Source organism: Carcharhinus amblyrhynchos, unplaced genomic scaffold (genome assembly GCF_965287045.1).
Source record: "Carcharhinus amblyrhynchos unplaced genomic scaffold, sCarAmb.v2.hapA scaffold_464, whole genome shotgun sequence".
Classification (NCBI taxonomy): Eukaryota; Metazoa; Chordata; class Chondrichthyes; order Carcharhiniformes; family Carcharhinidae; genus Carcharhinus; species Carcharhinus amblyrhynchos.
The window spans coordinates 67,345-92,559 of NW_027650204.1; the positions used below are offsets into that span (position 1 = coordinate 67,345).

General features: G+C 55.6%; 1 protein-coding gene across 1 annotated transcript; it reads left to right on the plus strand.

Moving 5' to 3' along the window:
• Positions 1 to 2,369: 2,369 nt before the first annotated feature.
• On the plus strand, positions 2,370 to 24,887 carry hpn (hepsin). The gene is made up of 12 exons (XM_080183906.1): positions 2,370 to 2,475; positions 10,633 to 10,755; positions 11,612 to 11,650; positions 11,994 to 12,120; positions 14,312 to 14,434; positions 15,352 to 15,392; positions 15,538 to 15,703; positions 17,135 to 17,322; positions 20,123 to 20,218; positions 21,695 to 21,837; positions 23,624 to 23,788; positions 24,166 to 24,887. Exons 1-12 carry the CDS (start codon positions 2,460 to 2,462, stop codon positions 24,202 to 24,204), a joined length of 1,266 nt encoding a protein of 421 aa, XP_080040032.1. The 5' UTR covers positions 2,370 to 2,459; the 3' UTR covers positions 24,205 to 24,887.
• The last annotated feature ends 328 nt before the right edge of the window (positions 24,888 to 25,215 follow it).

The window sequence follows — 25,215 nt, forward strand, 5'->3', positions numbered from 1 at the left end:
GTGCCCCCGGGAATCGAACCCGGGTCCCTGGCGCTGTGAGGCAGCAGTGCTAACCCACTGTGTCACCGTGCCCCCGGGAATCGAACCCGGGTCCCTGGCGCTGTGAGGCAGCAGTGCTAACCCACTGTGTCACCGTGCTGCTGGGAATCGAACCCGGGTCCCTGGCGCTGTGAGGCAGCAGTGCTAACCCACTGTGTCACCGTGTCCCCGGGAATCGAACCCGGGTCCCTGGCGCTGTGAGGCAGCAGTGCTAACCCACTGTGTCACCGTGTCCCCGGGAATTGAACCCGGGTCCCTGACGCTGTGAGACAGCAGTGCTAACCCACTGTGTCACCGTGCTGCCGGGGAATCGAACCCGGGTCCCTGGCGCTGTGAGGCAGCATTGCTAACCCACTGTGTCACCGTGCCCCCGGGAATCGAACCCGGGTCCCTGGCGCTGTGAGGCAGCAGTGCTAACCCACTGTGTCACTGTGCCCCTGGGAATTGAACCCGGGTCCCTGGCGCTGTGAGACAGCAGTGCTAACCCACTGTGTCACCGTGTCCCTGGGAATCAAACCCGGGTCCCTGGAGCTGTGAGGCAGCAGTGCTAACCCACTGTGTCACCGTGCCCCCTGGGAATCGAACCCGGGTCCCTGGCGCTGTGAGGCAGCAGTGTTAACCCACTGTGTCACCGTGCCCCTTGGGAATCGAACCCGGGTCCCTGGAGCTGTGAGGCAGCAGTGCTAACCCACTGTGTCCCCGTGCCCCCGGGAATCGAACCCAGGTCCCTGGCGCTGTGAGACAGCAGTGCTAACCCACTGTGTCACCGTGCTGCTGGGAATCGAACCCGGATCCCTGGCGCTGTGAGGCAGCAGTGCTAACCCACTGTGTCACCGTGCCCCCGGGAAGCGAACCCGGGTCCCTGGCGCTGTGAGGCAGCAGTGCTAACCCACTGTGTCACCGTGCTGCTGGGAATCGAACCCGGGTCCCTGGCGCTGTGAGGCAGCAGTGCTAACCCACTGTGGCCCCAATGATTTTACGTTGCTTTGAACACAAATGAGTGAACCATGTTCGAAAGCTGATTGTCTGAAACCGGTTGTGAGTGTAGCGCACTCAGGAGTGAACAGTAGGTGCTGCCCAGTCACACCTATCAGCAGACACTGTGGGGTTTTAGAGAGTGTGTGGGGCTGGTTGTGTACAGATTGTACTCCGCCTCTGTGTGGAAGTGGAAGGACTGTGTGTTTTGATCAAACGCTGAGACGTACCTGACATCACGATTTCTACGCGTCTCAGTTCAAGCGTGCAGTCGGCACGGAGTGAATCCCCTTCCGCCACCCTTCTGGGGCAGCGCCTTCCAGATCACAACACCCCGCCTGAACGCCTCGATTCAATCTCCCCCTTACCCTTCTCTACACCGAGGGGAACGATCCCAGCTTCTCCCGTTCATCCCTGGCGATGTTCTGGTAAATCTCTCCCTGAGCCTTCTCTGCTCCGAGGGGGATGACCCCAGCTTCTCCCCGGTGAACTGAACTTCCCAAATCTCCTCTGCCCAGTCTCTGGGGCGTGGATCCCTGTGTGGCCAGGAGAGAGCTGGACAACAATAACCCTCCAGCCCTCTACACCATTCAGAAGAGAATTTAGCAAGCAGCAACCCTTCAAAAGTCTAAAAAACCTTTAACTTTTGGCAGTGTGTTAAAGGGAGAACTCTGTGTTGTGTCCAAGTCCCTGAGTGTCTGGGGAGAGAGAGGGGGGAGGGTGGGGAGAGAGAGGGGGGAGGGTGGGGAGAGCTGATGGGTCAGTGTTGCTTTAAACCAAGTCCTGGGGGTGGGGGGGATGTGGTGATTAAACGGAAGCTGGTGAGTTTCACCCAAAAACTTGTGTGGGAGAGGCGAGCGGCAGGTGGGGTCTAATGGTTTGGCAAGAGAGCTGCTAATGATATGATGAAATTAATAGTTGAGAAGTAATTGGTTTGCAGGGAGGAGATTTTATTTGTCTTTCCCCAGTTTCACCGATGCGTCAATTTCACCAGAACTGCGAACTTTATCACGACGGAAGAGAGAGAGAGGAAGAAAAGTTTTGGAAAAAGTTCTAAAAACGTTTGAAAAAGTTGTGAAAAAGTTCTGAAAAAGTTGTGAAAAGTTTCGGTAAGGTTTTTTTTTCCCCTCTCACCTGGATCCCGGCAGCATTTCAATTTTCGAAACAATTACCTCGATTACCAGCAAGGTGAGTCAAGTATTATTGCTTAATTTGAAGTTGATTTCAGTCGCTGAGGTGTTAAAGTTTGTGTGTGTCTTTTGTGTGAGAGAAAGAAAGTTGCGTTTCTCTGTAAAGTTTTCAAAAACTTTTTTTTCCCTTCTTCCTCCCGCCCCCAAACTTTTTTGTTTTGCAACAGATCTGGTTTGCGTGTGAGGTTGCCTCATTATTTTATTTGAGAAAGGAGTTCCGCCATTGTTGATAGATTTTGGAAGGTTTTGGAGGCTATGGTTGACCCAGAAGGTAAGTGGATTTATCTTTCAGAAAAATGAATTGTAATGAGTTGATTTTAAAGATGAGTTTACTCCTGTGTGTGTGTGCAGTCACTGGGTCCTTGTGTATGTATATAATTCCACACATAATCCAGTGTAAACCAGGCTGTCTGGGCATTGTGCACTATCATAGAATCTAGGAAGGAGGCTATTTGGCCCATCAAGCCTCTGCCGACAACATTCCCACCCCCAAGTCCCGTCCTATCTCTGTAACCCCACACATTTACCCTCCTCATCTGCCTGATATTAAGGGGCAATTTATCCTGGCCAATCAACCTAACCGGCACATCTTTGGACTGTAGGAAGAAACTGGAGCACCCGGAGGAAACCCACACAGACATAAGGAGAATGTGCATACAGACAGTGACCCAAGCCAGGAATCGAACCCGGGTCCCTGGCGCTGTGAGGCAGCAGTGTTAACCCACTGTGTCACCGTGCCCCCGGGAATCGAACCCGGGTCCCTGGCGCTGTGAGACAGCAGTGCTAACCCACTGTGTCACCGTGCCCCCTGGAATCGAACCCGGGTCCCTGGCGCTGTGAGGCAGCAGTGTTAAGCACCATGCCACTGTGCAATAGCCCAGTGAGAGGTGAGGGGAGCCGTAGCGCTGAGGAGTCAAGAGGGGAAATTTGTAGCCCCGAGGGTCCGCAGCTCGTGGGGTCATGAAATTGGAATTGTGGGATTGATGCGTGAGAGCAGAGATGAGGGGAATGGTGTTCAGTTCGAGTGATGTGGAATCTTTGGAATCCTGCACTCCGGAGATCTCCATGGTTGGGATGCGGATGGTTTTTTTGGATGTCAAGCGATAGAAAATGGGAATCGTGATGGAGGAAGAGTCAGGAACATGGAAAATTATTCACACCGGAGTGAATTCACTCCTTCATTTTTAATCTGTCAGAGGGTCAGTGCTGAGGGAGTGCCGCACTGTGAGAGGGTCAGTGCTGAGGGAGTGCCGCACTGTGAGAGGGTCAGTGCTGAGGGAGTGCCGCACTGTGAGAGGGTCAGTGCTGAGGGAGTGCCGCACTGTGAGAGGGTCAGTGCTGAGGGAGTGCCGCACTGTGAGAGGGTCAGTGCTGAGGGAGTGCCGCACTGTGAGAGGGTCAGTGCTGAGGGAGTGCCGCACTGTGAGAGGGTCAGTGCTGAGGGAGTGCCGCACTGTGAGAGGGTCAGTGCTGAGGGAGTGCCGCACTGTGAGAGGGTCAGTGCTGAGGGAGTGCCGCACTGTGAGAGGGTCAGTGCTGAGGGAGTGCCGCACTGTGAGAGGGTCAGTGCTGAGGGAGTGCCGCACTGTGAGAGGGTCAGTGCTGAGGGAGTGCCGCACTGTGAGAGGGTCAGTGCTGAGGGAGTGCCGCACTGTGAGAGGGTCAGTGCTGAGGGAGTGCCGCACTGTGAGAGGGTCAGTGCTGAGGGAGTGCCGCACTGTGAGAGGGTCAGTGCTGAGGGAGTGCCGCACTGTGAGAGGGTCAGTGCTGAGGGAGTGCCGCACTGTGAGAGGGTCAGTGCTGAGGGAGTGCCGCACTGTGAGAGGGTCAGTGCTGAGGGAGTGCCGCACTGTGAGAGGGTCAGTGCTGAGGGAGTGCCGCACTGTGAGAGGGTCAGTGCTGAGGGAGTGCCGCACTGTGAGAGGGTCAGTGCTGAGGGAGTGCCGCACTGTGAGAGGGTCAGTGCTGGGATATTGCGACTGGAGTGGGGATAAACAGGAGTCCCCCCTCCCTGCCTGCCCTCGAAGCGCTGTGACTTTGGGAGTTCACAGCGAGGGATACGGGGACAGCGGAGAGCTCAGAGACTGAAAGACAGAGGCAGCATTGTTCGAGATGGAAACTGAGACCTTTCTGGAATTACAGCTGGTCTCCTGCAGTCATCACTTTTCAATGAAGTTGTTGAGAGCGAGACTTTGACCTTGATGCGGGGGAGGGAGTGGCGTTAGAATGTAACAGGTACGCAGTGCGTCTCCGACACGCTCACCCTGGGGGGGAAAAACCGGCAACATCTTCCCTGACCCACACCAGTCAGCAACAGCTCATCGCTGGCCAGGACGGGTGGACAAGTGCAAAGTGACACCTTCAGGGAGGAGAGAGGTGGACAGGTTCAGGGAGGGAATTCCAGAGCTTTGGGTCCCCCAGGCAGCTGGAGGCATGGACATCAATGTCGGAGCGATGGGAATCGGACACTCAAGAGGCCGGAATTGGAGGGACGCAGAAATCTCGGAGGAATGTAGAACTATTAAATCCTACAGTGCAGAAGGAGGCCATTCGGCCCATCGAGTCTGTGCCGACCACAATCCCGCCCAAGCCCTATCCCCATAACCCCAGGCATTTACCCTAACTAGTCCCCCGACACTAAGGGGCAATTTACCACGGCCAATCTGCCTAACCCGCACATCTCTGGACTGTGGGGGGGGAAACCGGAGCACCCGGAGGAAACCCACACAGACACGAGGAGAATGTGCAGACTCCACACAGACAGTGACCCGAGCCGGGAATCGAACCCGGGTCCCTGTCGCTGTGAGGGTGCAATGCTAACCACTTTCTCAGGATGGCTAGTGGTGTGCCTCAGGGGTCAGTGCTGGGATCACAACTTTTCACAATATACGTTAACGATCTGGAGGAAGGAACTGAAGGCAGTGTTTGCTACATTTGCAGAAAGATAGGTGTCGGGACCCGTAGTATTGAGGAAGTGGGGGGGGCTGCAGAAGGACTTGGACAGGTTAGAGTGGGCAAAGAAGTGGCAGATGGAATACAGTGTGGGAAAGTGTGAGGTTCTGCACTTTGGACGGACGAATGGAGACAGAGATTATTTTCTAAGTGGGAAAATGCTTCAGAAATCAGAAACACAAAGGGACTTGGGATTCATTGTTCAAGATTCTCTTAAGGTTAACGTGCAGGTTCAGTCGGCAGTTAGGAAGGGAAATGCAATGTTAGCATTCATGTCAAGAGGGCTAGAATACAAGAGCAGGGATGGACTTCTGAGGCTGTATCAGGCTCTGGTCAGACCCCATTTGGAGCAGTTTTGGGCCCCGTATCTAAGGAAGGATGTGCTGGCCTTGGAAAGGGTCCAGAAGAGGTTCACAAGAATGATCCCTGGAATGAAGAGCTTGTCGGATGAGGAATGGGTTGAGGACTCTGGGTCTGTACTCGTTGGAGTTTAGAAGGATGAGGGGGGATCTTATTGAAACTTACAGGATACTGCGAGGCCCTGGATAGAGTGGACGTGGAGAGGATGTTTCCATTAGTAGGAAAAACTAGAACCAGAGGGAACAACCTCAGGGTAAAGGGATGATCCTTTAAAACAGAGATGGGGAGGGATTTCTTCAGCCAGAGAGTGGGGAATGTGTGGAACTCTTTGCCGCAGAGGAGGCCAGGTCACTGAGTGTCTTTAAGACAGAGATAGATCGGTTCCTGATTAATAAGGGGATCGGGGGAAAGGCAGGAGAATGGGGAGGAGAAAAATATCAGCCATGATTGAATGGGGGGGGGCAGAATTGATGGGCCGAGTGGCCTCATTCTGCTCCTGTGTCTTATGGGAGGGCAGGAGGAGGGTACAGAGATAGGGAGGGGGTGTAGGGGCTGGAGGAGGTTACAGAGATAGGGAGGGGGTGTAGGGGGCTGGAGGAGGTTACAGAGACAGAACAGAGAAGTACAGCACAGGAACAGGCCCTTCGGCCCTCCCAGTCTGTGTCGATGGTGATACCCTTACTCAGTCCGTATCCCTCTGTTCCCTCCCTATTCCTGTACCCATCCAGATGCCTCTTAAATGTTACTAATGTTCCTGCTTCCACCACCCCCTCTGGCAGCGCGTTCCAGGCACCCACCCCTCTCTGTGTGAAAAACTCCCCCCGCACATCTCCCTTAAACTCCCCCCTCTCGCCTCGAACCTGTGCCCCCCCGTGAAATTGACACTCCCACCCTGGGGGAAAAGTCTCTGACTCTCCACCCTGTCTGTGCCTCTCGTCATTCTGTAGACCGGGGTCTTCCCTCGGCCTCCGTCTTTCCAGCGAAAACGATCCTAGTTTATTCAGCCTCTCCTCGCAGCCAACACCCTCGAGACCAGAGAACATCCTGGTGAACTTTCTCTGCACACTCTCTCTCCAAAGATTCCACGTCCTTCTAATAGTGCGGTGACCAGAAGGTTTTCGAAGCTTGCAGAGGGATTTGGACCAACTCGAAAAATGGGCAGAAAAATGGCAAATGGAATTTAACGCAGACAAGTGTGAGGGATTGCACTTTGGAAGGACAAACCAAAGTAGAATGTACAGGGTAAATGGTCGGACTCTGAAGAGTGCAGTTGAACAGAGGGATCTGGGAATACAGGTACAGAATTCCCTAAAAGTGACGTCACAGGTGGATAGGGTGGTAAAGAGTGGTTTTGGTACATTGGCCTTTATAAATCGGAGTATTGGGTATAAAAGTTGGAGGGTTATGGTGAGGTTATATAAGGCATTGGTGAGGCTGAATTTAGAGTATTGTGTACAGTTTTGGTCACCTAGTTACAGGAAGGATGTAAATAAGGTTGAAAGAGTGCAGAGAAGGTTTACAAGGATGTTGAGAAGCTGAGTTACAGAGAGAGATTGAATAGGTTAGGACTTTATTCCCTGGAGAATGAGGGGAGATTTGATAGAGGTGCATAAGGTGAGATGGGTATAGATAGAGTGAATGCAAGCAGGCTTTTTCCACTGAGGCTAGGGGAGAAAAAAACCCGAGGGCATGGGTTAAGGGGGAAAAGTTTAAAGGGAATATTAGGGGGGGCTTCTTCACACAGAGAGGGGTGGGAGTGTGGAATGAGCTGCCGGATAAATGCGGGCTCACTTTTAACATTTAAGAAGAACTTGGACGGGTTCATGGATGAGAGGGGTGTGGAGGGATAGGGTCCTGGTGTAGGTCAGTGGGACTAGGCAGAAAAATGGTTCAGCACAGACAAGAAGGGCCAAAAGGCCTGTTTCTGAGCTGGAATGTTCTGTGGTTCTAACTGCACACAATACTCCAAATGCAGCCTAAATATCTCTAATTGCACTGAAGGTGGGCCCTCTGAGAAGTGTGGAGATTTGAGTGAGTGTGTGAGAGGAGGGGGGACACACAGCCCGAGGACCCGGGAGGGTGACAGCGAGCGAGGGATGTCCCGGTGTATATTTTCCCTGCTCTCTGAGTTCCGTCACGTCACACGGGCGTCCAGCTGTGTACACTGTCCCAAGGTCAGTGACTGGAGTTTGGTTTTTGACAAACCCGTGTGCTGTGTGTTGTCGCAGCGAGAGTGCTGGAGCTCGGCCAGACACGGCTGGAGCGTCCCGAGGGGTGGGGGCGTAGGGGCGGGGTGGGGGAGTATGACAGCTTCCCCGTCCCCCCCACCCCAACCTGAAGTGTGTGGGGGGTAGTGGGCTCTTGGGGCCAGTGGATCCAGCTTCTCTGATGGCGTGTACGATTGCACGTGGCAAGTGGAGCCAAACTCTCCCCCCCCCGAAATTCGCAATAAACCTGTCCTCACGGGATCGAGGTGTCCGTAGAACAGTGGCAGCACCCCCACCTGCCCTGCCCTACCCCTGACTATCGAGGGTCCAGTTCCCACGGTGATGCACCACCCCCCGCCCCCGACTACTGAGGGTCCCGTTACACCAGCCCACACCTCGGGATGTCCCGAATACCCCCACGGATAATGCTGGAATTTGTTTAAAGTGAGGTCGCTGTTCCATGTAGGAAACTCAGTCACCTGACTACACACAGCAAGATCCCACAGGCAGCAATGTGATACTGGCCCTCTGACAGTGCGGCACTCCCTCGGCGCTGACCCCGTCTTATTCTCCTCTCACTCTTATCCCCACATCTGTGCGAGTTTATTCCCCCTATGGAATCTCTACAGTGCAGAAAGAGACCATTCAGTCCATCAGTTCCACACTTTTACGCAGAGGGATCTGGGTGTACAGGTACACAGGGCACTGAAGGTGGCAATGCAGGTGGAGAAGGTAGTCAGGAAGGCATACGGCATGCTTACCTTCATCGGCCGGGGCACTGAGTTTAAAAATTGGCAAGTCATGTTGCAGCTTTATAGATCCTTAGTTAGGCTGCACTTGGAATATAGTGTTCAATTCTGGTCACCACACTACCAGAAGGATGTGGAGGCTTTGGAGAGGGAACAGAAAAGATTTACCAGGATGTTGCCTGGTATGGAGGGCATTAGCTATGAGGAGAGGTTGGAGAAACTCGGTTTGTTCTCACTGGAGGTTGAGGGGGAGACCTGATAGAAGTCTACAAGATGATGGGGGACAGAGTGGAGAGTCAGAAGCTTTTCCCCAGGGTGGAAGAGCCAATTACTCAGGGGCACAGGTTTAAGGTGCGAGGGGTAAGGTTTAAAGGAGATGTACGAGGCAGATTTTTTACACAGAGGGTGGTGGGTGCCTGGAACTCGCTGCCGGGGGAGGGAGTGGAAGTGGATACAGTAGTGAGTTTTAAGGGGAGTCTGGACAAATCCATGAATTGGATGGGAATAGAGGGATATGGTCTCCGGAAGGGTTGGGGGTTTTAGTTCAGTCGGGGGCAGCATGGTCAGTGCAGGCTTGGAGGGGCCGAATGGCCTGTTCCTGAGCTGGAATTTTCTTTGATTCTCCATCAGCACATCCCATCCAGGCCCTCTGTCCGATCTCCATCCCTTTGCCAATCCACCTAACTGGCACATCTTCGGAGTGTGGGAGGAAACCGGAGCACACAGAGGAAACCCACACAGACACGGGGAGAATGTGCAGGCTCCACACAGACAGTGATTCAAGCCGGGAATCGAACCCGGGTCCCTGGTGCTGTGAGGCAGCAGTGCTAACCCACTGTGTCACCGTGCTCCCGGGGAATCGAACCCGGGTCCCTGGCACTGTGAGACAGCAGTGCTAACCTACTGTGTCACCGTGCCCCCGGGAATCGAACCCGGGTCCCTGGCGCTGTGAGACAGCAGTGCTAACCCACTGTGTCACCGTGCCCCCGGGAATCGAACCCGGGTCCCTGGCACTGTGAGGCAGCAGTGCTAACCCACTGTGTCACCGTGCCCCCGGGAATCGAACCCGGGTCCCTGGCACTGTGAGGCAGCAGTGCTAACCCACTGTGTCACCGTGCCCCCGGGAATCGAACCCGGGTCCCTGGCTCTGTGAGGCAGCAGTGCTAACCCACTGTGTCACCGTGCCCCCGGGAATCGAACCCGGGTCCCTGGCGCTGTGAGACAGCAGTGCTAACCCACTGTGTCACCGTGCCCCCGGGAATCGAACCCGGGTCCCTGGCGCTGTGAGACAGCAGTGCTAACCCACTGTGTCACCGTGCCCCCGGGAATCGAACCCGGGTCCCTGGCGCTGTGAGACAGCAGTGCTAACCCACTGTGTCACCGTGCCCCCGGGAATCGAACCCGGGTCCCTGGCGCTGTGAGACAGCAGTGCTAACCCACTGTGTCACTGTGCCCCCGGGAATCGAACCCGGGTCCCTGGCGCTGTGAGACAGCAGTGCTAACCCACTGTGTCACCGTGCCCCCGGGAATCGAACCCGGGTCCCTGGCGCTGTGAGGCAGCAGTGCTAACCCACTGTGTCACCGTGCCCCCGGGAATCGAACCCGGGTCCCTGGCGCTGTGAGACAGCAGTGCTAACCCACTGTGTCACTGTGCCCCCGGGAATCGAACCCGGGTCCCTGGCGCTGTGAGACAGCAGTGCTAACCCACTGTGTCACTGTGCCCCCGGGAATCGAACCCGGGTCCCTGGCGCTGTGAGACAGCAGTGCTAACCCACTGTGTCACCGTGCCCCCGGGAATCGAACCCGGGTCCCTGGCGCTGTGAGGCAGCAGTGCTAACCCACTGTGTCACCGTGCCCCCGGGAATCGAACCCGGGTCCCTGGCGCTGTGAGACAGCAGTGCTAACCCACTGTGTCACCGTGCCCCCGGGAATCGAACCCGGGTCCCTGGCGCTGTGAGACAGCAGCGCTAACCCACTGTGTCACCGTGCCCCCGGGAATCGAACCCGGGTCCCTGGCACTGTGAGACAGCAGTGCTAACCCACTGTGTCACCGGGAATCCTGTGACATTTGCTGTGTGGGGAATCTGGGATTGTGCTTCTGTTCTCTCTGCGTTTCCTGGTTCGTGGCGGATTTAAACTGAATCCGATTTCTTTCCTCAGGTGGTCTGAAGTCCGGACACCCCAACATTCCAGCGCCCTGCACACCCGCGGGCAGACTCACCGTGGTTACCGTAGCAATGGTGTTTCTCCTCGCTGTCGCTGCGGTGACTGTGTGGGCAGTCGGTGAGTATTGTCGGGACTGGAGGAGGTTACAGAGATAGGGAGGGGGTGTAGGGGCTGGAGGAGATTACAGAGATAGGGACGGGGTGTAGGGGCTGGAGGAGGTTACAGAGATAGGGAGGGGTGTAGGGGCTGGAGGAGGTTACAGAGATAGGGAGGGGGTGTAGGGGCTGGAGGAGGTTACAGAGATAGGGAGGGGTGTAGGGACTGGAGGAGGTTACAGAGATAGGGAGGGGGTGTAGGGACTGGAGGAGGTTACAGAGATAGGGAGGGGGTGTAGGGGCTGGAGGAGGTTACAGAGATAGGGAGGGGGTGTAGGGGCTGGAGGAGGTTACAGAGATAGGGAGGGGTGTAGGGACTGGAGGAGGTTACAGAGATAGGGAGGGGTGTAGGGACTGGAGGAGGTTACAGAGATAGGGAGGGGTGTAGGGGCTGGAGGAGGTTACAGAGATAGGGACGGGGTGTAGGGGCTGGAGGAGGTTACAGAGATAGGGAGGGGGTGTAGGGGCTGGAGGAGGTTACAGAGATAGGGAGGGGGTGTAGGGGCTGGAGGAGGTTACAGAGATAGGGAGGGGGTGTAGGGGCTGGAGGAGGTTACAGAGATAGGGAGGGGTGTAGGGACTGGAGGAGGTTACAGAGATAGGGAGGGGGGATTAGGAAATTGCAGGTTAAGTTCGGGGGGAGATACTGTTGATCTGGGGGTCGGTGTGGGTGAGGAAGCAGTGGGGGGGGGTGAAGGGGGTCTGTATGAGATGGGTTACAGTTCAGAGTTAGTAAGGAGCTGAGGTTTGGAGGGTTTGAGGTGGGACACTGTGCAGGAGCGCTTCACAATACTGAACTCTCCACATTTCTCTTTCAGTGACGTATGTGAAAAAGGTGGATTCGGAGCTTTACCATGGTAATCTCAGTAAATAATTCCAGCAAACTTCATAAGCTGAACCTCAGACCCACACTCGGAGCACTGTGCACAGTTCCGGTCTCCATATCCCTCAGTTAGACCCACACTCAGAGCACTGTGCACAGTTCCGGTCTCCATATCCCTCAGTTAGACCCACACTCAGAGCACTGTGCACAGTTCCACAGCAGTGTGGGTGATTCTCACTGCTCTGGGGTATTTATACAGGGGCAATAAGTGCTGGCCCAGCCGATGACACCAGTGTCCGAGGACACTCTCCGTCACAGACCCAGCGAGTGATTGGTTACGAGCGGTTGACCTGTGAAATATTGTTCTTTCTTTCCAGTACAGGTAACGGCTGACTCCCGTCTGTCTGTCTACGATCCAGAGTCTGAGGTCTGGAGACTGGTATGTTCCTCAGGAAGTAACAAGCCCATTGGTCAGCTCAGCTGTCAGCAGATGGGTTTTGTCAGGTCAGTCCGTGCAGTGAGGTGTCACCTGATAGCCCATGTCCCAGACTCTCCTCCCCTCATCACTCACCCCCTCCCTATCTCTGTAACCTCCTCCAGCCCCTACACCCCCTCCCTATCTCTGTAACCTCCTCCAGCCCCTACACCCCCTCCCTATCTCTGTAACCTCCTCCAGCCCCTACACCCCCTCCCTATCTCTGTAACCTCCTCCAGCCCCTACACCCCCTCCCTATCTCTGTAACCTCCTCCAGCCCCTACACCCCCTCCCTATCTCTGTAAACCCCCTCCAGCCCCTACACCCCCTCCCTATCTCTGTAACCTCCTCCAGCCCCTACACCCCCTCCCTATCTCTAACCTCCTCCAGTCCCTACACCCCCTCCCTATCTCTGTAAACCCCCTCCAGCCCCTACACCCCCTCCCTATCTCTGTAAACCCCCTCCAGCCCCGACACCCCCTCCCTATCTCTGTAACCTCCTCCAGCCCCGACACCCCCTCCCTATCTCTGTAACCTCCTCCAGCCCCTACACCCCCTCCCTATCTCTGTAACCTCCTCCAGCCCCTACACCCCCTCCCTATCTCTGTAACCTCCTCCAGCCCCTACACCCCCTCCCTATCTCTGTAACCCCCTCCAGCCCCCTACACCCCCTCCCTATCTCTGTAACCTCCTCCAGCCCCTACACCCCCTCCCTATCTCTAACCTCCTCCAGTCCCTACACCCCCTCCCTATCTCTGTAAACCCCCTCCAGCCCCTACACCCCCTCCCTATCTCTGTAAACCCCCTCCAGCCCCGACACCCCCTCCCTATCTCTGTAACCTCCTCCAGCCCCGACACCCCCTCCCTATCTCTGTAACCTCCTCCAGCCCCTACACCCCCTCCCTATCTCTGTAACCTCCTCCAGCCCCTACACCCCCTCCCTATCTCTGTAACCTCCTCCAGCCCCTACACCCCCTCCCTATCTCTGTAACCCCCCTCCAGCCCCTACACCCCCTCCCTATCTCTGTAACCTCCTCCAGCCCCCTACACCCCCTCCCTATCTCTGTAACCCCCCTCCAGCCCCTACACCCCCTCCCTATCTCTGTAACCTCCTCCAGCCCCTACACCCCCTCCCTATCTCTGTAAACCCCCTCCAGCCCCTACACCCCCTCCCTATCTCTGTAACCTCCTCCAGCCCCTACACCCCCTCCCTATCTCTGTAACCTCCTCCAGTCCCTACACCCCCTCCCTATCTCTGTAACCTCCTCCAGCCCCTACACATAAGAACATAAGAAATAGGAGCAGGAGTCGGCCATCTAGCCCTTCGAGCCTGCCCCGCCATTCAATAAGATCATGGCTGATCCAAAGTGGATCAGTTCCACTTTCCCGCTTTCTCCCATAACCCTTAATCCCCTTGTCTATCAGAAACCTATCAACCCGCATCTTAAATATATTTAGCGAGGCAGCCTCCACCACTTCAACGGGCAGAGAATTCCAGAGATTCACCACCCTTTGAGTGAAGAAGTTCCTCCTCAACTCCGTTCTAAACCGCCTCCCCTTCCTCTCTAACCTCCTCCAGCCTCTACAACTCTCCGGGATTTCTGCGCTCCTCCAATTCCAGTCTGAGCATCTCCCGATTCCCATCGTTCCGCTGTCAGGAGTGTGCTGGAATACTCCCCACTTGCCTGGATGGGTGCGGCTCCAACAACACTCAAGAAGCTCGACACCATCCAGGACAAAGCAGCCCCACTCGATCGACACACTAACCACAAACACTCACTCCCTCCACCCCCGACGCACAGTGACAGCCGTGTGTACCATCTACAAGATGCACTGCAGCAACTCACCAAGGCTCCTTAGGCAGCACCTTCCAAACCCACCACCTCTACCATCTAGAAGGACAAGGGCAGCAGATACCTGGGAACACCCCCCACCTGGAGGTTCCCCTCCGAGTCACTCACCGTCCCGACTTGGAAATATATCGGCCATTCCTTCACTGTCACTGGGGTCAGAATCCTGGGACTCCCTCCCTAACAGCACTGTGGGTGTACCTACACCACACGGGGACTGCAGCGGGTTCAAGATGGCGACTCACCCACCCCCTTCACAAGGGGGCAGTTAGGGGTGGGGGGGTAAATACTGAGCCAGTGAGAGTTTTGGAAAGTGTGAGGTGGGCAGTGATTGGGTTCCGTGTCTGATGAAGTGTTATTAAATTTTCAGGATGCTGAGTTCTCTGGAGAACCACATTGAAAGCACTGGAGAGAACGGATCCATCCAGTTTTACTGTGTGAATGAGTTACTGATTCCAACTGCCAGGATTATCCAGGATCTGTTATTCCCCTGGTGAGTCACACAGCATTACACAGATACGTCCCTGTGTAACACTGGGGTACAGTACTGGTGGGGACGGGTCTGTCACTGTATAACACTGGGGTACAGTACTGGTGGGGACAGGTCTGTCGCTGTATAACACTGGGGTACAGTACTGGTGGGGACAGGTCTGTCGCTGTATAACACTGGGGTACAGTACTGGTGGAGATGGGTCTCACTGTATAACACTGGGGTACAGTACTGGTGGGGATGGGTCTGTCGCTGTATAACACTGGGGTACAGTACTGGTGGGGATGGGTCTCACTGTATAACACTGGGGTACAGTACTGGTGGGGACGGGTCTGTCACTGTATAACACTGGGGTACAGTACTGGTGGGGATGGGTCTCACTGTATAACACGGGTACAGTACTGGTGGGGATGGGTCTGTCGCTGTATAACACTGGGGTACAGTACTGGTGGGGACGGGTCTGTCTCTGTATAACACTGGGGTACAGTACTGGTGGGGACGGGTCTGTCTCTGTATAACACTGGGGTACAGTACTGGTGGGGACGGGTCTGTCTCTGTATAACACTGGGGTACAGTACTGGTGGGGACGGGTCTGTCTCTGTATAACACTGGGGTACAGTACTGGTGGGGACGGGTCTGTCGCTGTATAACACTGGGGTACAGTACTGGTGGGGATGGGTGTGTCGCTATATTACACTGGGGTACAGGGGGACGGGTCTGTCACTGTATAACACTGGGGTACAGTACTGGTGGGGATGGGTCTCACTGTATAACACTGGGGTACAGTACTGGTGGGGATGGGTCTGTCGCTGTATAACACTGAGGGGGACAGATGCTGCCTGAATGAGCCTGGTTGTGGGCAGTGTGAGGATTAACCCTTTGTGAACTTGCCTCTCACTCTGTCTCCGTTCTCTCCACAGTGAGTGTCAGTCCCATCTTGTGCTCTCTCTGCAGTGTCAGGGTAAGTATCACTGCTTTTATTCTCTAGCTTTGGACCTTGCCATGTTGTTTAAATTAGTTATATATCTCACTGTGTCTCCCTTTCTCTCTCTCTGTCTGTCTCTCTCCTCTTCTCCCTCCCTCTCCCTCTCCCCCTTTCCTCGCAGACTGTGGGAGACGGAAGTTTCTGGATGATCGTATTGTTGGTGGGCAGCACGCGATCCTGGGCAAGTGGCCTTGGCAGGTCAGTCTGCGCTTCGAGGGAGCTCCGATGTGCGGAGGTTCCATCATCTCCGAGGACTGGGTGGTGACGGCAGCTCACTGCTTCCCTGAGTAAGTCCCTGTCTGGGAACGTGTCTGAGGGAGCGCCGCACTGTCAGAGGGTCAGTGCTGAGGGAGCGCCGCACTGTCAGAGGGTCAGTGCTGAGGGAGCGCCGCACTGCCAGAGGGTCAGTGCTGAGGGAGTGCCGCACTGTCAGAGGGTCAGTGCTGAGGGAGCGCCGCACTGTCAGAGGGTCAGTGCTGAGGGAGCGCCGCACTGTCAGAGGGTCAGTGCTGAGGGAGCGCCGCACTGTCAGAGGGTCAGTGCCGAGGGAGCGCCGCACTGTCAGAGGGTCAGTGCCGAGGGAGCGCCGCACTGTCAGAGGGTCAGTGCCGAGGGAGCGCCGCACTGTCAGAGGGTCAGTGCCGAGGGAGCGCCGCACTGTCAGAGGGTCAGTGCCGAGGGAGCGCCGCACTGTCAGAGGGTCAGTGCCGAGGGAGCGCCGCACTGTCAGAGGGTCAGTGCCGAGGGAGCGCCGCACTGTCAGAGGGTCAGTGCCGAGGGAGCGCCGCACTGTCAGAGGGTCAGTGCCGAGGGAGCGCCGCACTGTCAGAGGGTCAGTGCCGAGGGAGCGCCGCACTGTCAGAGGGTCAGTGCCGAGGGAGCGCCGCACTGTCAGAGGGTCAGTGCCGAGGGAGCGCCGCACTGTCAGAGGGTCAGTGCCGAGGGAGCGCCGCACTGTCAGAGGGTCAGTGCCGAGGGAGCGCCGCACTGTCAGAGGGTCAGTGCCGAGGGAGCGCCGCACTGTCAGAGGGTCAGTGCCGAGGGAGCGCCGCACTGTCAGAGGGTCAGTGCCGAGGGAGCGCCGCACTGTCAGAGGGTCAGTGCCGAGGGAGCGCCGCACTGTCAGAGGGTCAGTGCCGAGGGAGCGCCGCACTGTCAGAGGGTCAGTGCCGAGGGAGCGCCGCACTGTCAGAGGGTCAGTGCCGAGGGAGCGCCGCACTGTCAGAGGGTCAGTGCCGAGGGAGCGCCGCACTGTCAGAGGGTCAGTGCCGAGGGAGCGCCGCACTGTCAGAGGGTCAGTGCCGAGGGAGCGCCGCACTGTCAGAGGGTCAGTGCCGAGGGAGCGCCGCACTGTCAGAGGGTCAGTGCCGAGGGAGCGCCGCACTGTCAGAGGGTCAGTGCCGAGGGAGCGCCGCACTGTCAGAGGGTCAGTGCCGAGGGAGCGCCGCACTGTCAGAGGGTCAGTGCCGAGGGAGCGCCGCACTGTCAGAGGGTCAGTGCCGAGGGAGCGCCGCACTGTCAGAGGGTCAGTGCCGAGGGAGCGCCGCACTGTCAGAGGGTCAGTGCCGAGGGAGCGCCGCACTGTCAGAGGGTCAGTGCCGAGGGAGCGCCGCACTGTCAGAGGGTCAGTGCCGAGGGAGCGCCGCACTGTCAGAGGGTCAGTGCCGAGGGAGCGCCGCACTGTCAGAGGGTCAGTGCCGAGGGTTTTGTGTCTGCAGGAGGAACCGGTTTGTGAACCTGTGGACGGTGTTTACTGGAACTATCTGGCAGTCCTCCATGGCCGTACCCAGCTCAGTGGACACAGTGGTTTATCATTCTGGATACGAACCCTTTCTTCATCCCAATGCCGAGGACAACAGCCATGACATCGCCGTGCTCCACTTACACAGTCCCCTCAACTTCTCAGGTACCAATCCACTCCCCTCCCTCCCCCACCTCCATCCCTCCCTATCTCTGTAACCTCCTCCAGTCCCTACACCCCCTCCCTATCTCTGTAACCTCCTCCGGTCCCCCCTACACCCCCCTCCCTATCTCTGTAACCTCCTCCGGTCCCCCCCTACACCCCCCTCCCTATCTCTGTAACCTCCTCCGGTCCCCCCTACACCCCCCTCCCTATCTCTGTAACCTCCTCCGGTCCCCCCTACACCCCCCTCCCTATCTCCTGTGGTTTTAGTCGCTCTAATTAAAAACAGCCGCGGTGTTTGATCTGCTGTTGCTAATGTCTGTTGTGTGGTTTGGAGTTAGATTCTTGCCGGAGCTGTGAACATTGTGTAGTTTCACCTTCAGTAGGTGCTCTATAAATGCAGTTTCTCCTTGCTGTCTCTCCCTGTGCAGGACTGGGCTGGGGGAGTGTACCGTAATGGGGAGATTTGGGGTATGGAGGGGGATTCACTCTGCAGTCACTTTGGAAAGCGTTGCAATGAAGGGAAGTCATTCAGCCCATCCATCCTGTGCTAGCCCTTTGAAAGATCTCTCCAATTAGTCCCCACTCTCCCTGTAAATTTTCCCCCTTCCAGTATTTCCCCAGTTGCCCCTTTTGAAAGTTCCTGTTGAATCTGCTTCCACCGCCCTTTCAGGCAGCGCCTTCCAGATCACAACAACTCGCTGTGTGTCCAAAATAAAATTCTCCCCATCTCCCCCCCACTCTCTGGTTCTTTTCCTGATTGTCTCCAATCTGTGTCCCCTCTGGTTACCGAGCCTCCTGTCACTGGAAACACTTTCTCCTCATTCACTCCATCCAAACCCCCCCTCCCTCCCCCTCGTGATTCTGAACACCTCGATTCAATCTCCCCCTGAACCTTCTCTGCTCCGAGGGGAAACATCCCAGCTTCTCCCCGTCTCTCTGTGTGGAGTGATTCTCTGTAAACCAACTCCTCTTATATCAGAATGGGTATAAGTTGCGTTGGAGGCCGCTCGCCACAGTTTTGGCGAACTGATTCTGGGATTGGGGAGGGGGATTGGGGAGGGGGCTATCTCGAGAGGAAAGGTCAGACAGGTGGGACCGCTGCCCATTGGGAGATTAGATGAATAGGTGTTCTCGGAAACACAGAATCCCAACAGTGCAGAAAGAGGCCATTCAGCCCATTTACTCAGCACCAACTCTCTAAAAGGGCATTCTAACCCAGGCCCACCCTATTCCTGTCACACCACCCAGTTAGCATGGCCAATCCACCCTAACCTGCACATCTTTGGACACTAAGGTGGATTGGCCATGCTAAATTGCCCCTTAGTGTCCAAAGATGTGTAGGTTAGGGCGGATTGGCCATGCTAAATTGCCCCTTAGTGTCCAAAGATGTGTAGGTTAGGGCGGATTGGCCATGCTAAATTGTCCCTTAGTGTCCAAAGATGTGTAGGTTAGGGCGGATTGGCCATGCTAAATTGCCCCTTAGTGTCCAAAGATGTGTAGGTTAGGGCGGATTGGCCATGCTAAATTGTCCCTTAGTGTCCAAAGATGTGTAGGTTAGGGTGGATTGGCCATGCTAAATTGTCCCTTAGTGTCCAAAGATGTGTAGGTTAGGGCGGATTGGCCATGCTAAATTGTCCCTAACCTGCACATCTTTGGACACTAAGGAGCAATTTAGCACGGCCAATCCACATCCTTTGAAGTATGGGAGGAAACCCACGCAGTCATGGGGAGAATGTGCCGACTCCACACAGACGGTGACCCGAGCCGGGAATCGAACCCGGATTCCTGGCGCTGTGAGGCACATTGAGATATTGACAGGGGTGGGTGCTCCCCCCTCACGGGGGGGACCCTCGATGAGGGGAGGGGGTAGGAAGACATTGTTAAAAAGAATGGCGTCTCCCATTGAAGATGGGAATGAGGAGGAATTATTTCTCCGAGGGCTGAGGAAACCTCTCCAGCCAGGAATGTGGACACAGTCAGTAAATATCGTGAAGGCAGAGTGAGAGAGATTCCCGATTAATGGGGATGGGGAAGAGGTTACCGGGACAGGAATGTGGCTCGAGGTGTTGACCGTGATGCTACTGAATGGGGGATAGCAGGCTGAAGGGGCTGAATGGCCCATTCCTGCTCCTGACTCTGTCCGTGGGTCTGTCTGATTTTTTTACGAAGGGATTAACCTCTGGCTTTGTAACTCCTCCCTGTCTCTCCAAGGCCAAACCTTTTACTTTGCGCTGGTTTTGACAAATGATGTTGCGACTCCTGAGAATTGATGGTTCAGAGCCAGCGTCCAATGAGGGAGGGATTTAGCCACGAGGCAGCACTTAGTGAACAGTCCTGAGTGTGTCGAGAATTTAGATTAGACGGGCTAGCGTTGTGTTTAACTCCCTGGGAGACACTCGAAAGGAGCATGTCATTGAATCATTGATTCGTAGAATGTAGGGCACGGCGAGAGGCCACTCGGCCCAAACTGGTCGTTGCTGACCAAAAAGCCCATCTAAGCAAACCCTGTTTGTCCAGGTGTTCTTTTAGTTAAAAAGTGATGCAAAAAACGTGGCAATTTTTTCTGTGTGCTGCCCCTCTGTCCCCTCCCTGAGTCAACTGAGCAACCAGTCAGCGACACTCTTCCCGTGCAGTATAAATTGTTGTTGGCTGCAAAATTTGGCATTTTTGAGTCTGACCTGATGAGTCCAGCACGGAAAACTTTGACGGGATGTGGTTTTTCTTTGTCCTTTTTCCCCCCCCGGCAGTGTGAAGCAAAGTGACTTTGTTTTGAGATTCTCTCCATTTTGTAACCCCCCAGACCACATCCAGCCACTCTGCTTGCCTGCATTTGGACAGCGCCTGGTGGATGGCACCGTGTGCAGTGTGACAGGATGGGGCAACACAGAGTATTACGGTGAGTGACCGAGTGCTGGTGGGGGGTTTTGGGGGGGGGGGGGGGGCGGGCTGCCTGGATTTGTTGGGCTGGCTCAGAGACAGAGGAGGTTTCGGGGGGAGGGTGGGGGTTTTGCTACTGCGCAAATGGAGGCCATTCGGCCCATCGGGTGAGACTGTCGCTCCCAAAGCCATTTGAGATTGGGGGTGGGGCAGGGAGGTGTTGATTTGGGTTCCCCCCCCCCCCCCCCCCCCCCCCCCAGGGGGTGGGGGGGATCAGAGGGAAGAAGGTGACGGTGAGGGGAACGTGGGTCCCCGTATCCAGCTGCTTTGTGCTTCTATTCAACTCCTCACTCCTGTTAAACATTCACCAAATACTTTGCCCTGTTGACAGAAGGCCAGTCCAGGGAGGTATCAATGTTCTCCGGGGCGGAACCACTCACTCCCCTCGACGTGAGACCTCTCACTCTCTGCTTAGGCCCATTGCTGTGGTTTTAGAGGCTGGAGGGGGTTACAGAGATAGGGAGGTGTGTAGGGGCTGGAGGGGGTTACAGAGATAGGGAGGGGGTGTAGCGGCTGGAGGGGGTTACAGAGATAGGGAGGGGGTGTAGGGGCTGGAGGGGGTTACAGAGATAGGGAGGGGGTGTAGGGGGCTGGAGGGGGTTACAGAGATAGGGAGGGGGTGTAGGGGCTGGAGGGGGTTACAGAGATAGGGAGGGGGTGTAGGGGCTGGAGGAGGTTACAGAGATAGGGAGGGGGTGTAGGGGCTGGAGGAGGTTACAGAGATAGGGAGGGGGTGTAGGGGGCTGGAGGAGGTTACAGGGATAGGGAGGGGGTGTAGGGGGCTGGAGGGGGTTTACAGAGATAGGGAGGGGGTGTAGGGGCTGGAGGAGGTTACAGAGATGGGGAGGGGGTGTAGGGGCTGGAGGACGTTACAGGGATAGGGAGGGGGTGTAGGGGGCTGGAGGGGGTTACAGGGATAGGGAGGGGGTGTAGGGGCTGGAGGGGGTTACAGAGATAGGGAGGGGGTGTAGGGGCTGGAGGAGGTTACAGAGATAGGGAGGGGTGTAGGGGGCTGGAGGAGGTTACAGAGATAGGGAGGGGTGTAGGGGGCTGGAGGAGGTTACAGAGTTTAGCTCTAAGTGTGAGATGTTGGAGCAGCCGATATATTTCCCAGTCGGGATGGTGAGTGACTCGGAGGGGTATCTCCAGGTGGGGGGTGTTCCCAGGTATCTGCTGCCCTTGTCCTTCTAGATGGTAGAGGTGGTGGGTTTGGAAGGTGTTGCCTAAGGAGCCTTGGTGAGTTGCTGCAGTGCATCTTGTAGATGGTACACACAGCTGTCACTGTGTGTCGGGGGTGGAGGGAGTGAGTGTTTGTCGATCGAGCGGGGCTGCTTTGCCCTGGATGGGGTCTGGTTGGGAGCGAGTCCTGGAGAGGTGGGAGGGGGGGGTGGATCTCTCGAGTGTCCCGTGCTAACGGCCGGTGTGTTTGACGCAGGTCACCAGTCGGATGTTCTCCGGGAGGCTCAGGTGCCCATTATCAGTAACAGTCTGTGTAACGACCCCGAGTACTACAACAATCAGATTACTGGCAGCATGTTCTGTGCTGGCTACAGCGAGGGAGGAGTGGACGCCTGTCAGGTGAGCTGTATGACCGCCACCCCCCCCCCCCCCCCCCCCCCCGCCGCGTGACTCCCACCCCTCCCCCGTGCGCTCCCCGACTGAGAGGAATACGTACCCCATTCCCTGCACCCCTCTGTCATTAATGCCGGAGCAGAGAGAAACCTGCATTCCTCTAGCGCCTACCCCCACCTCGGGATGTCCCCAAGCCTTTCCCAGTGGGCGTGGGACATTTGTGTTTGGGGAAGGCGGTGGGGGGGAAACTGAGGTTACTGTTGTTGTGCAGGAAACTGGAGCCACTGGTGCACAGCAAGATCCCACAGGCCCCCTCACCTCCACCCCCTGCCCAAATTAATGTTTGATTTGAGAGATTAATGTTGCGTCCAAGGATGTCCGGGAAGAACTCTTGTTCTTTCCCTTGCGCCCCCCCCCCCCCCCCCCCTCCTCTTCTCCCCCTTCCACCTCCCCACCCCACCCCAACACCTTTCCGAATAGTTGCCATGGGATCTGTTACACCCTGTTCATAGCTCCTTGAAAGTGGAGTCACAGGTGGACAGAGTGGTGAAGAAGGCATTCGGCATGCTTGGTTTCATCGGTCAGAACATTGAATACAGGAGTTGGGGACGTCTTGTTGAAGTTGTACAAGACATTGGTAAGGCCACACTTGGAATACTGTGTACAGTTCTGGTCACCCTATTATAGAAAGGAAATTATTAAACTAGAAAGAGTGCAGAAAAGATTTACTAGGATGCTACCGGGACTTGATGGATTGAGTTATAAGGAGAGGCTGGATAGACTGGGACTTTTCTCTCTGGAGTGTAGGAGGCTGAGGGGTGATCTTATGGAGGTCTATAAAATAATGAGGGGCACAGATCAGCTAGATAGTCAATATCTTTTCCCCAAACGTAGGGGAGTCTAAAACTAGAGGGCAGAGGTTTAAGGTGAGAGGGGAGAGATAGAAAAGTGCCCAGAGGGGCAATTTTTTCACCCAGAGGGTGGTGAGTGTCTGGAACGAGCTGCCAGAGGCAGTAGTAGAGGCGGGTACAATTTTATCTTTTAAAAAGCATTTAGACAGTTACATGGATACGATGGGTGTAGAGGGATATGGGCCAAATGTGGGCAATTGGGGTTAGCTTAGGGGTTTAAAAATGGGCAACATGGACAAGTTGGGCTGAAGGGCCTGTTTCCATGCTGTAAACCTCTGTGACTCCTGCAGAGGGGAGATGGGGACCTGGGTTAATGTCTGGCCCTGAGAGATGGAGCCTGACCCTTGGGGCAGGGCTCCCTCGACAGGGGTGGGGATGGATGGGGTGGGGGGAGGTGCTCCCTCGGGGCCGACCCTCAAGGCCGGGATGCCCAGTCAGTTGGGGAGGGATTGGGAATAAGTGGAGACACTGGAGTTGTTTAATTCCAGGGTTAAAGACTTTCTGGGCCCAGTATTTACACCCCCCCCCCCCCCCCACCCCCACCCCTAACTGCCCCCTTGAGAAGGGGGTGGGTGAGCCGCCGTCTTGAACCCGCTGCAATCCCCGTGTGGTGTAGGTACACCTACAATGCTGTTAGGGAGGGAGTTCCAGGATTCTGACCCCAGCGACAGTGAAGGAACGGCCGATATATTTCCCAGTCGGGATGGTGAGTGACTCGGAGGGGAACCTCCAGGTGGGGGTGTCCCCAGGTATCTGCTGCCCTTGTCCTTCTAGATGGTAGAGGTGGTGGGTTTGGAAGGTGCTGTCACTTTTAATAGATATCTTAGTCTTTGCTGATTGTAAATCTCTGTCTTGCTCCCTCTCCCACCTCCCGATCTCAGGGGGACAGTGGCGGGCCGCTGGTGTGTGAGGACCACCTCTCCAATCGAACGCGATGGCGTCTCTGTGGGATTGTGAGCTGGGGGACGGGCTGTGCGATGGCCAACAAGCCTGGAGTGTACAGCAGAGTAACACAATACCAGGAATGGATCTACAGAGCCATGCAGGTACAGCACGGGGTTAGATACAGAGTAAAGCTCCCTCTACACTGTCCCCATCAAACACTCCCAGGACAGGTACAGCACGGGGTTAGACACAGAGTAAAGCTCCCTCTACACTGTCCCCCATCAAACACTCCCAGGACAGGGACAGCACGGGGTTAGATACAGAGTAAAGCTCCCTCTACACTGTCCCCCCCATCAAACACTCCCAGGACAGGTACAGCACGGGGTTAGATACAGAGTAAAGCTCCCTCTACACTGTCCCCCCCCCCATCAAACACTCCCAGGACAGGTACAGCACGGGGTTAGATACAGAGGGTGAGGGGGGAATGGGGGAATCTTTGGAGTTGTTTAAATGTCTATCCTTTGATTTGTATTTTCAGATGTTCAAGGATAAAAAGGGGATTCACGGATTGGATTGATGATGTGAGGCTTTGGGCAATGCCGGGGGAGTATCGGGGAGGGAGGGGTGGGTTTGCGAGGCGTGCGGTACTTGTCCAGAGAATCTCCGGTGCTGCTGAAGTTGCTTCTCTTGTTAATATATTTTTGTATTGTGAAATGAAGAGTTCTTCTGGATATGTGATTGAAGCGGGTTGGGTCGACTCAGCGGGTGATGTGTCCTGGCCTGCTGCTGGAAAATTTTTTTTTACTCTGAACATTCGGCTGAGCTCCAAAAACTATGAACCTCCGGCTGAGTTCCAAAAACGTTTTTGTGTTTTCAAAATCGATCTGTCAGAAATGATGTCGAGGGTATTGCTTTGGAGAACGATGACGAACACTCATTCCTCAGACTGCTCCTCGAGGGTTTGGGAGCCTTTCGCAATGTTGGTGCTCCCTGATTCGACTGAGTTCGATTTACTTCCTGACGTTGGCCGAGGGATTTGTACGTTTAGCAAACCCAGCGAGCTCGCGGGAAAGTTTTTCTTTTTAATGTTTTTACCAATCATGGTTCCTCACCGTGAAGCCCATGTTGGGAGAATTCAATGATCATAGTATCCTTCAGTATCTCTCCCACTCCCCCCGCCCCGTTTAATCCCACTCTCCCCCTCACTCCCCGCACCCTTTAATATCCCACCCAGTCTAATCCCACTCTCCCCCTCACTCCCCACACCCTTTAATATCCCACCCAGTCTAATCCCACTCTCCCCCTCACTCCCCACACCCTTTAATATCCCACCCAGTCTAATCCCACTCCCCCCCTCACTCCCCGCACCCTTTAATATCCCACTCTCCCCCTCACTCCCCGCACCCTTTAATATCCCACCCAGTCTAATCCCACTCCCCCCCACCCCACCTCACTCCCCGCACAATTTAAACTACACTTATAGCCTCCCTTACCCTTGGGTGAGCGCACAATTTCCTCCCCCCCACCTGAAGTATCCATGAATATCGAGCACCTTATTATTGTATTGTGACAGTAATTATTCACTCTG

Excerpts from the sequence above, each read along its gene's own strand:
- hpn (XM_080183906.1), top strand. Across the intron at positions 15,704-17,134 it reads GCAGCTCACTGCTTCCCTGA|GAGGAACCGGTTTGTGAACC; the intron begins GTAAGTCCCTGT and ends TTGTGTCTGCAG. Across the intron at positions 17,323-20,122 it reads CAGTCCCCTCAACTTCTCAG|ACCACATCCAGCCACTCTGC; the intron begins GTACCAATCCAC and ends GTAACCCCCCAG.